Source organism: Numenius arquata, chromosome 2, assembly GCF_964106895.1.
Source record: "Numenius arquata chromosome 2, bNumArq3.hap1.1, whole genome shotgun sequence".
Taxonomy (NCBI): domain Eukaryota; kingdom Metazoa; phylum Chordata; class Aves; order Charadriiformes; family Scolopacidae; genus Numenius; species Numenius arquata.
Genome location: NC_133577.1, coordinates 21,256,570 through 21,268,407, shown reverse-complemented (window position 1 = coordinate 21,268,407; position 11,838 = coordinate 21,256,570). Strand labels below are relative to the sequence as shown.

Genomic DNA, 11,838 nt, shown 5'->3' with positions numbered 1-11,838 from the left:
AAATCCGCTCCTCTTTCTCAAAAGATATGCTGAATCTAACGTGGCAGTTGTTACATGTTCTGATTGAGCAGTTATTCAAGATCAAATGCACAAAAATTAAGTGCTTTATCCGACTCAAAACTATCAACTGAGTTAAACTATTTCTGCATGAATCTGTCAGGTGTAGTAGCAGTGTAACCAAAGCCAGCCATACCAAAACATATTTGTCTTGTACTTAACTGCCTGTAGCAGCAGATTTTCAAGCTGAATTGGACCTTAAGTCTGCCATCTTTGAGGTTCAAAACCAAGTGCCCTCTGCAGGTATTCCTCTGCTATTTGACTGCCATAGAGCTGATGGAAGAGAAAAGTGAAACCATAATGCTGAATTTACTGTGGTATTTGCTTAACTTCTTCAACTGTAGCTATGGCCACAGGACTAAAGATAAGGTAGTGGTTTTTTTAATGTGTGTCTGTGTCAGTATAGAATTTAGTTCAGTTACATACTCCCTTACCCTGCTCAAACCATTCCTGTCTGCTTACCAGTGACTCTAAAAGGAAATTTTTGAAAGCCCTAAGCCCACTGTTGGGTTTTTTTGTATTAATTTAGATTTTCGAAATACTCAAATGAGCAGGGAGGAAATATTTTACATATAAGCTGTTTGGTCATTACAGAACTGAATTTCTGAAAGAGTAGTTTTAAGCCTTGGTACATGTCATGGAATAGCAAACTATCTTGAGTCACTCTAATATAGCTTGGCTGATTTTCTTGAAAACCATCCCACAGTTACTTAAGGCTCCAAGTTTTCCTGCAGAGTCAAGAGTTTTGCAGATAAATTGGTAATAGATCCAGGTCCTGCAAAAGCATGGGCAGTCACACAGTTATGGACAAGAGCACTCGGGAATGGTCAGTAGCTCCCAGCAGAGTGGTGTGGCACTGAAGGCAAAGCAGTGTTTGGGCATCTTGACCTTACCTGGGAGAATCTACTCTATTAAACAGCAGCTTTCTGATGAAGTCCATGAAACCAATTATTAAAACGCCTGGAGAAGCACCAGTGTCCGCCACTATGGGAGGAGTAGAGAAGACTAAGGATTAAGGTCACTCAGGATTTGCAAATGGAACGGTAGCAAAGCCAGCCAAAACTTCATTTTGTCTGGAACGAAACACCAACTTAGTAAATAAAGAGACCGTGGTTACATTTAGGTTAGGTTTATCTAAAAGCTGTTTGAAAGAATGTGCAAGTGATAGAAAGGAGGTTACTATTACTGGAGGAAAAAAAGTTTATTTTTAGTTCTCAGCCCGTTAAGCTTCAAGCACAGTTCAGATGGAAGATTATGTACATACCGACTCTGGTTGGAAGGGCTTTGACATTTTACAAGAACACTACTATAGTGAGACTGTCATAGTTGGCAAAATACAAAAAGTAGTAATTTAAAGAAATTCTGGAAGCTAAGCAGGGATCTTTTGTTCCAATTCAGTCAAGTGTAGCTATTTAAAACTTGCATAAATCCCATCTGTTGAACATAAGGCAACCCATACTTGAACACAAACTTCTTTAACTAGTCATCTCCTTTGCTTTAACATAGTAGTAGTAATTGAAGCTAGATGTTGCCCAGGATATAACTGCTGGTGAGCAAACCAGAGCAATTTTAAGATTCTCCCAAAATGACAAGTCACTTACAGTAGTGCACGTGCTATTGAAAAATCCAGATTAAATTTTAAAAAAAGTTTTCAAGGTATTTCACTCTACCAGCTGGGTAATTTTAAAATTCATTAAGACAGTTCCCATAATTGTATAAACAGGGTTTATTGTACATGTGGAGCTGCAGGAGGAAAGAGAAGGAAGGTATATATTATATATATATGTACAGTGAGCCATTTTCATTAATAAATTTATTCTGTCTTCCTTAATACTGGAAAGAGGGAATGTGTCTGGCACCAAAGAAATTTAAAATTGAAAAAAATTTAAAAGCTTATGTTCTGAAAATTATAAAAACCGTGGTCTCATGGAAAGAAGTTAAAACATATATACATGGCAATTTAAGTGGTTTATACACTGAGTGACACAGTTGCATTTGTCTTTTAAACCAATTTATGGATTTTCTATTAATAGGACTGGCATTAAAACTATTTAAAAGCTAGAATATAAATAAAACTTGGAGGGACTGCTCCAGGAACAGTCCAGTAAAGCAACTCACAGTAACTCAGTAGACATAATCAAGAATACAGTTCCCCTTAAGCATCAGGGAAGTAGGCACTAACTGGGAAATAGTCCAAGTCCTGGTGTTGCAGTTTCACTGGAAGTCCATCTCTTGTTACTGCCGTGCCATACGCAATACCTTTTAAAATATACCCCTGATTTCTCTGAAAGCTGTAGACACTGTTACGTTGTCTTTCTGAATCCCTTTAAAATAGGATAGATGTTTTCAAATGCTTCATAGATTTCTGCTCGTACTTTAGCACCTAGAAAAAGGGAGGGAAATAAGTTAGTTTTACCTTTCGCCAAATACTGAATTTCAGCTTTTAGAATGTTTATTTGAATGTGACTATATAAGCCTACATATATCCATAAATTCCTATTTTTACCATCTCTTTTTTTTAATACATCTTTCATACAGACCATACTTCTCACTGCTTATTCTGATAACTGGTAAAACTTTCATTAGCATCTTCATGCGTAATTTCTGCAGGAGACCCGACTACAGAGCACAGCCCTACAGTATGTTTCTGCAGAAAAGCCTCACCGGTGGAGCTTTCTGTGAAAGTGAACATCTAGGGAGCAAGGTCTGGCAATGGAGAGCACTGCAAGAGCACTTGCCATACTGCAGGAACACACTCCTTTCATCTGTGAGCCTCGTGGGGTTTTTTCTCCATAGTAAGACTTGGATTAGGGGAAAAGGAAAGGGCATAGGTAGAGTGCATGAGGTTGAGAAGGTCCTAAGCTCGGGTATCTCCCCTTCTTTGGCTGCTCTATCAAAGGAGAACGGTAGCAGCCTCCAGCCAAGCTGTGAAAGAACAGTTAGCTCAGTCACACATACCCAGCAAACATAGACTTTCAAATTTTGCCAGAAACATCACCTGTACTCTTACAGCTTCTTGGGCACCTGCATACTTGATTAGGATCCATGATCATTGCTTATATGGATTCTGCCAAACGTGGTTTGTTTTCTGTTCTCATCCACAGAAGACTGTACTATCTGTTCTTTCTCAGTACCGCCTTCTCTAAAGCAAAGTACCTAGCAGCTTACATGCCTTTGGTATCGTTGCGTGTTCTCTGTAACAGTCTAAATCTAACCTACTGGAGTAAGATACTGTCTTCACTTACCAGTTAAAACCACTTTTCCAGAAACAAAAATAAGCAGAACAATTCTTGGCTTGATCATTCTGTAGATTAAGCCAGGAAACAATTCTGGCTCGTAGCTGGAAGAGAAGAGTGACAATGCTTAAACATGCTTGCAGACACTTGTTCAGTCCTTCATCTGCAGGGCTGTGGCCGTGGCCAGAGCAGACGCAGACTTCATCAGAACTTGGAGAGAGCAACAGGGAACATCACTTGGATGGGTTCATACTGGGCAACCTCAGCTACACCTGAGGCAGAGCAGCAATGGGACCAAAGATGCAGGTTTCCCCTGATGCAAGGGAATGATCTAAACTTTCGCTCTCCGAGCTAGTCGATACGTAGCAAGAATGAAATGTAACCAAGCCTTTTTTTTTACCTGCTGAACTGCTGGTGTGTGAGTACCAATCCTTCTAATCTGATGGGAAATTTCACATCGCAGCTGCCCACCATGTTCTGAATTTTAAAATCCAAAAATTTTGCGGGAAAACCCAGTTTCTGAACGACTCTTGCATACTTCCTTGCTGCCAGTCGGGATTGCTCCTCACTGAAGTGGGAAAAGGATATCCATATTATTTCCTCAATTAAGTATTACTTGAAGCAAAGAGCATTAAACCACAAATATTTAACTGGGGAAAAAAAAGTGTCGGTGTTGAGGGGGACGTCACATGCAAAATTTTTATATCCAAAATTAACAACTAGCACTGGCCTTCATGCTACTTTTGGTACTAGGATCCTGAACGCCATTAATGTTGTACTCGTTGTTCATGAGGCAGAAAACAGTGAATTATAACTCCACACATTTCACACTTGTAAAATATCAATCTGAGTCCCTCTGATGAGACATGAAAGCTATTTCTTAAGTTTCCAGAGTAGAACTTTGAACTACTGCTGCTAGAAAATGCATAATTTCTATCAAAATCTGTAAACTGCCAAAATCCTCTGCTTGATTCAGCCCAGGCATTCACAGCTGGTTTAACACAACTGCACAGCTTTTCACGCTGTTGCAGAACTGTTTGCTTCAGTTCTGTGAAGGATCTGGTTCCTCCTAACGCAGAGTAAGACAACTTGAACTTCAAGTGATACCAGGCAGATAAAGCTTTTCCTGTACAGCTCTAGTCATTCATCTCCGCTCGTTAGCCTATTCCTTCTGGATTCCTAACAGATTTCTTCAGAATTTCTCTCCCGCTCACTGGAGTTAAGCTTATGTTTAGTTTTCAATTCTTATGCTTCAATGATGATGTTAAGAACAGATCAGACTACAGGGACCAGAGACTTGGAGCTCTTGGCCTGTGATGAATAAAATTATTCAAATATAAAAATCACTCTTCCTCTGCCCCTACAGTTTAAGCGGTTCCAGTGCACAGTCAATGAAATTTTTTAATTATTAGAAAAAAACAGGTAATGGCAAAGCCAAAAAAGTGAATATAATAACCTCCGCAAACGAGTTTATCAGACTGTATGAAAGAGCTTCAGAAACAGAACTACCATTTCCCCTTTCGTAGGGAAGTCCTTTCAGTCATGAAAGGACATTTTGTGTAGAAGTGTATATTAGTCTATTTGAAATAATTGGGAAGCAAGATTAGTTGTACCTGTACAACTTTGTTTTATATATATACAAATACTGTATACAAATAATAGTACTTCTCAAGCATCGTGGTACAAGAGAAAAGACAGCCTGGATTAGTTTGCTTGTAATGCTTAAACATACCTTTTTGCTCCTGTGCACACCATTTTTCCAGAGCTGAATATAAGTGCAGTAGTACGTGGTTCTCTTATTCTCATAATAACAGCAGCAAAACGCTGAAATGTGAGCGTTGAGACTATTAGTGATATATTGCTGTAATCATTACATTAAAACCAAATAATCTAAGTAGCAATTTACACCGTATTGCAAAGAAATATTAAATTCAAACATTACCTATAGATCACTCAAAATTTACTCAAAAATTTAAAATCATAAGTAGCTTCAAACACACACACGGAAAGGTAGAGTCAGACAGGAAGGATATTTACCATTGCATTCCTACTTTACTAAGCTCATCTCTCATTACTGTATATGCAACATGTAAATAATGCTAACATTTGCAATACAGCAATAGAGACATTCTTAAAAAATTAATTAAAGAAATAATTTCCCCCATGTCTTTGATCTGTTCTAAGCAGGATGGAAGACTATTTATCTGCAAATATTTTATGATTTGTTTCTGTCTTAAAAAATTGGACAGTGTTAGAGTACCAGCAAACAGAAGAGCTGGAGATCAAAGTTCTGTGTAAACAGAAGTCACCCCAACTACCACAGTAGAACAGAGCAGCTTGGTTAGCTCTCACCTTGCATTGTAAGTGCTGTAACACCTCTGCCTGCATTTCCAAATATTCATGAACTCTTTGAAGCAAGAAATACTGGAAACTGATGTGGGCACACACACACCCCCCCCCAACCCCTGTTTGCCCGTTATATTTAACTCAGACCAGCTCACCATGCAGTGCCATAAACCGCTGACATAACCAAGGCGGTAGCGTGGGTTACCTAACAGCACATTTGTCAAACTATGGCTTAAATAATACAACCAAGCAACATCTTTGTTTGATAGATGAATGTACTGACTAAAAGTCAGGAGTGTGTTACATAACCCTTCTTTCTCCCCGCTGTGGAAAATAGCATTTCATATTGATTTTCCTAGCCTACAAGTTTTACACAGCCACCTACCCCTACATTAAGAGTTACCATGAGATGCTCAAATTTTTTGCTGCACTAATATCTTACTCACATGCAATTATGTAACGGCATCACTGATATAAACTTACAGTAACAGTTATTTATCACATAAGCCTGCACATGTGTTTTAATCTTTGAGAGCAGAGTTCAGGTAAACTGCAGTAAAAACCCTAATACTAAAACACAAAAAAACCCCCACACCCCAGGAAAACTGAAGCCTTCCCAAAGCAAGTCAATTTAGCAACATCTAAACTTTTATTTGAAATAGTGTCCAACTACTGTGGTTGCAAAGATAACATTTCCAAGAGGAGCCACCCAAAAAAAAAAATGAAGTGACATGATTTTCTTGATCCAATTCTCCAGGCCCTCTGCTGCTGTTCAAAATTTCCTGAGCTAAAACAAATGCCATGGTTTAACAGGCTGCTATTTAGAAGCAGCCGGCAACTTAGAAATTGACGTGCAAAAAAATCAATTTCACCTTGATGTTCCACCAAACCTAGCCACCAGGAGCGAGGAGATGGCAGGAGTACTGGGGGACAACATGAAGGAACAGAGCTCAGAGGGGAAGCAAGACCGTAAAAAGTCAGTGACTGCATTGTGACCACAAGAATTCCAGGGGAACAACCAGGTGGAGGAACCATGGGGCAAATACAGAACTACCAGGGTTCTGGCAGGAGCCCAGGAGTTTAATTCCTCCTTCCTTTCTCCTTGTTGGGAGATAGGGAACAAGACTTCATCATCAGACGTTTCACAGTAATATGAAAAAGGAACTGAGCACTATGAACAAACATGTCCATATAAATGTAGCAGATGACAAGCTCTACAACAACAAACTTGGCCAGTGTATTACACCGTTGGTTAGGTTCTTCCTAAATGTGCTGTGTTCTTTCTAAATCTGCCAAATTACAACCTGGCATAAAAACCAATTACATCAGTATAAAAATGCTTTTTACTAATTTGACAGAATGTTCTAAGTTTATTCAAGATTTCTTTTCTAACTATAGTATAAAACTGCATCTGTGACAGGGAGTTTTTTCAATCTATTACAGCAAACTACACCCACAACCTGTGCCTTTGACATAGCTGTTATAGGATGGACTCTAATTCATTTTTCTTACCTTGGGATTATATTCAGCATTTCGGGCACGAAGTGCAATAGTTTTCAAGTCAAGTTTGCAACCAAGATTCACCGTGGACACAATATTCCTGAAGACAGTTCAGATAAATACATTAAAAAGACAATAAAGAATTCATGCGTCTTCCCCATTTTTAACCAAGCTTGATTAATTTTTTATTTATTTATTTTTAATTCATTTCTCCAATTGATTTTGGATGACATCTTTCCTCCTGACAGGAGCACTGAGCAGTGTTTTGGTTTAGGAACCTCCTTTTCTAGAGCAGTATCTCCTAAGGCCTGATTGCTGATTCCTCCTTACTTGCCAGCTATTACAAAAAGTGTCTCATGAGAAGAATTTCTATTTCAGTTTGCCAGAAAAAAGTCCTGATGCTGAGAGCCTCCACCACAATCAGGGAAGCTGCTGGAAACAGGAGAAAACGAGGCAGCAGTAGTACCACCTGCAACTTTCCTTGGTAGGCCCTTTAAGGAGGAAGAGGAGGCACAGGACTAAGTAGTAATCACCCAGGAGGTAAACCCATTGCCAGGAGATAGGATAGCAGGTCTATAGAAAGTTCAAGAGAAGCTCCTAGATGCAAACTTTCCTTGGAAACTTGTTTCCTGGGAAAACCTTGAAATCTAAAGGTCCTCAATGGAGAAAAAGAAAGAAATAAGAGGAACTACTCTTTTAGTGCAAAATTCACGTCATCAACCGTTTCACTTTGGGCCTTCCGTAAATTGCTGTAAAAGTCTCCTTAAAACTAAAGTTTAGTGAAAATACTTTCATATCTAAACCTAGAACTAGTTACAGGGTTTTTTTCCCCTTGTTACAAACAAAAAAAAAGCTGTAGCCACAAACTAGAAAAGGAAACACAGAATATAAAGTACAACTCAGCTCTAGCTCCTGGACTAGCAATTAGTTTCTTCCCCTCTACCCTTCTAATTCCCTTTCAGCTGTCATAGTTCCTGTATTCTGCTTTAGTATCTCACTAACAAAGTTCTACTCACAGTTAAGTGGAGCTATTTGCTTTTCTGTGAACAGGTCACAAGTATCCAGCAAATTACAAAGGAGAATATGTTTTCAGGTGTACATATTTTGAAATGCCAGATTATCAACCCAAACCGTTTTATAGCTAAAGCATGATGAACTCCTAAAGTGCACAGAGTTAAAAGTTACAATGATGCTAAAAGAAGACATATATAACATCCTCCAACGGTATGCTTAAAAGATATATGGTTGACAAATCACTGTTTATATTACTAAGTGGTTTAGTAACTAACTAAGCTAAAAATAAAAGCAAAAATTACTCATACCGCTAGAGGAGACACATAAATTCTAAGGGCTTACCTTCCCACCAAAACCCAGTACCCGATTCCTGAGATGACTTTGGTCCTAAGTCTTTAAAGGGCTACCTGAGAAAGGACACACTGCACTAACACATGGGACACTCACTGTAGCTGCGGCACTATCCCAGAGCTCTCGGATGCTGGTGTTGCAGGAGTTATGGGAGTCATGGGAGTCATTGGAGAGGGGTACAGCGGTGTGGTTCCCGGTAAAGGGGCTGTGGTAAGAGTCTGTGAGTGGAAGAGCTGGGGAGTTTGACCAGACGTTCCCTGTGTTGCTTGCTGTGATGTAGATTGTTGTGCTGCTTGTTGCTGCTGCTGCTGCTGGCGCTGCTGTTCCTCTAGGATGGACAGGCTGTTGGTGCTCTGCACAGGCTGTGGTGTCAGTCCCGTGCCATATGGCATCATCGGGCTAAAAATTGGAATTCCTGGAGTCATTGCACCCTACAGAAGAAAGCATGAAAAAAAAAAAAAAAAAAAACAAACACCACTGATCCTGTTGAATCCATATTGGTTTTAAGAGAAAAAGCTTTCAGGAGGAGTTTGAAAACACCTCAACATAAGTCAATTGTAAGAAACCTGAGGCATATAGCAGTAACTTGTTAAAATCAGAAAACCCTTGGAAATGCAGTTATTTCATAGAATAAAATATTACCTCTAGGGATCTGTCAGTTCTAGCATTGTTCACCTCCAATCAGTGATGCTGACACGTTTCTCACACTACCTTGCAAGCATGTCTCAACTTTGACCCACAATTTAACTTGTAATTGTTTGAATAAAGACTGTGCCCATCATACCAAATGCATTCACAGCACAGCAACAGTTCAGTATGTATGTTAGTTTAAAGGTCAACCACCAAAATTAAATTAATATTTCCACCTTGACAGTCACGTTTCGACTTAAAGGAATCCCAAATATCTGCATGCTTCTTATACCTCTGGATATACAAATCCATGGTTTTAAAATTCTGCTTTATACTGGTATTATTCTATACTTAGCACAATTTTTCAGATCTGCAAACAAAAAATCTGAAGTTACATGCAAGAAACGGAAAAGACTCTCATAAAGAAATTCCAATCACAGTTGCATATTAAATTACTTGATCTTACCTGAGGGGAGGCTAAGCCTTGAGCGTAGGGTGGCAAGCTGTTGTTCTGATCCATGATTCCAGTTATTTCTTTGGTGAGGCCAGAAGTATTTCCTTCAATTAATTTAAATTAACTTCAAATCCTAGAGGGTTTTTAACTCTTTAAAACATTCCAGCGAAGTAGCTTTTTAAGCCAAGCTGAAAGTGTTAGGAAAACATCAGCTCCAGAGAAATGTGTGTTATGAGCCTAAAATACTAATCAAAGCCTGAAAAGAGAAAGAGTAGTAGCTTGAGAATAATATCCAAACATAAAACCAAAAGCAAACCTATCAGCTGCTGAGTTAGATAAGAGACACCCACGTACAAATAAATATAAGAACATTCACACACACAATCCACGAAAATAACCTCTCAGGCACACTCTACAGAACCTTTTGGAGTGTGTTTCTGCTGAAGCCCCTGGCAGGTAACCTGACTCACACGGGCAGGCCTCTGTCTAGCCAAACCCTCCTGCACATACAACCCAGGCTGTTAATGCCCATTCTACTCCAAGCTTTGCTCTAGCTGGAAAAAAAATGATTTTTTTTTTTTTTTTTAGAGTTGAATTCCACTGACTACTAACCGACAAGCTTACCAACACATTGCTCAAAAGTCTCTTCCTGGCAATTTTAAGGCTCAGGGTTCCAAAAATATTTTTTCTTCTATGGGAAAAGCATCGCTGGTCAAATCAGAACTAAGAAACCCTCTTCCATCCACTTCCCTAAAATAAAGCACTAACACATTTCAAACAACAATGACACGTGCTTTATGAGGAAAAAAGAAATACATGAAAGCCAATTTCAGGTACACAAGTGAAATGTATGCAATTTTTTAAATTATTTTTTGTAACTATACCTCTTTTGCTGTGTTATGGAAATAAACAACACAAATGGAAAATTTAAATGCTACATCTTGATATCAATCATTTTTTCCAATAAATTATAGCTTTCTTAACTTGATATCTACTGCCCAGAAACAGTCAAGGTCATTTTCAGGCCAGAAGTAGACCACCTTAAAATTTGAAGCAAGCCTATTTAGCTTTTTTTTTTTTTTTTTAAGGTATAAGAACTCTGAATTACATTAATATTTCCACTGCAGCTGAAAAGGCATGCTTCTTTTCCCCATGACCGTAAGATATTATCATCTTGATCCTCACTGGAGGTATCAAATGGGATGCAGCAGATTTTACAGCCTGGAGACGGGGGTAAATTAAATGCCTAAACATTACCCCAGAAGAAACAAATGCAACTCCTCGACAGCCCAGCTGTTTAGTAATTAGTCTAGATACCAGGCATGCCAGAACCCGCAGCTCGGACACCACCTACGCAGAGGTCCATCTTCTAACTACCTAACGGCGGCTCGCTCCCATCTCCACTACAAACGCTGGGGAACGTTTTTCTCGAGGGAACAGAGTCCAGGGACAAGGGACGCCCCGGAGAAGGCCCCGGCCCATCCCTGATCCCCCTTTCAGGCTCTCCCCTAACACGCAGCAGCGCTCGGAAGGCGCCAGTTTCGGCCATGAGCCGACCCCTCCTGCCTCTCCGTGCCATCCAGGCCCCCCACCCTCCCGAAGACCGGCCCCAGCCGCCGCGCCCCCCGACCGCCCTCACATGGGGAAGGCAGCGGCCGCCGCAGTCACGCCGCTGCCCGCGGCCATCCCGCCCCCAGCAACGGCGGCCGCCGCTCGCAACCGAGACGCTGGGGGGTGGGGAGAGGGAGGGCGCCGCCACTTCTTCGCTTCCCCCGCGGCTCCGGCCACCCCGGCGGGGAGGTGCGGAGCGGCCCCGCGCACCGCCCCCGCCCTCCAGGCCCGGCCCGGCCCACGCCATCGCGGCCCCACTAGGACCCGTCGTTCCCCCTCCATCCCCCGGGGCAGCGGGGAGCGCGGCGGCCCCGGGGAGGAGAGGGGGAGAGGCGGGCGCGGCGCGGACGGTACCTGCCGCTCCCGGCGCCGCCCGCCGCCGCCGCCGCACAGCGCCCGCTGGAGCCGAGCTGAGCTGCGCCCCGCGCCCGCGCCGCCGGCGCGTCCCGAGCGCGTCACTTCCGCTGCGCGCCCGCACCGCCCTCCCCGCCGCCATCTTCAGTGAGGGCGTGGAGGGGCCGGTGCTAGCGGGGCTGCGGACCCTCCAGCCCGAGGAGCGGGGCCGCCGGGGCCGTTGTTCCCCCGCAGCGCTCGGTGCTGGCAAGGCGTGGCTCCTGCGCCAGGCCTAGCCACAGCCTC

At 41.8% G+C, this 11,838-nt stretch overlaps 1 protein-coding gene across 1 annotated transcript; it reads right to left on the bottom strand.

The window, feature by feature from the left end:
* Positions 1 to 1,236: 1,236 nt before the first annotated feature.
* TBP (TATA-box binding protein) lies at positions 1,237 to 11,634 on the bottom strand. Its single transcript, XM_074165332.1, has 8 exons — positions 11,554 to 11,634; positions 9,601 to 9,844; positions 8,601 to 8,935; positions 7,152 to 7,239; positions 5,026 to 5,117; positions 3,694 to 3,861; positions 3,303 to 3,397; positions 1,237 to 2,440 (listed from the first exon to the last, which is right to left on the bottom strand). Exons 2-8 carry the CDS (start codon positions 9,652 to 9,654, stop codon positions 2,361 to 2,363), a joined length of 912 nt encoding a protein of 303 aa, XP_074021433.1. The 5' UTR covers positions 9,655 to 9,844; positions 11,554 to 11,634; the 3' UTR covers positions 1,237 to 2,360.
* Positions 11,635 to 11,838: the final 204 nt, after the last annotated feature.

Excerpts from the sequence above, each read along its gene's own strand:
- TBP (XM_074165332.1), bottom strand. The coding sequence starts at position 9,654 with ATGGATCAGAACAACAGCTTGCCACCCTACGCTCAAGGCTTAGCCTCC. Across the intron at positions 3,862-5,025 it reads GTGTGCACAGGAGCAAAAAG|TGAGGAGCAATCCCGACTGG; the intron begins GTATGTTTAAGC and ends TTCCCACTTCAG. Across the intron at positions 2,441-3,302 it reads TGGAAAAGTGGTTTTAACTG|GTGCTAAAGTACGAGCAGAA; the intron begins GTAAGTGAAGAC and ends CCCTTTTTCTAG.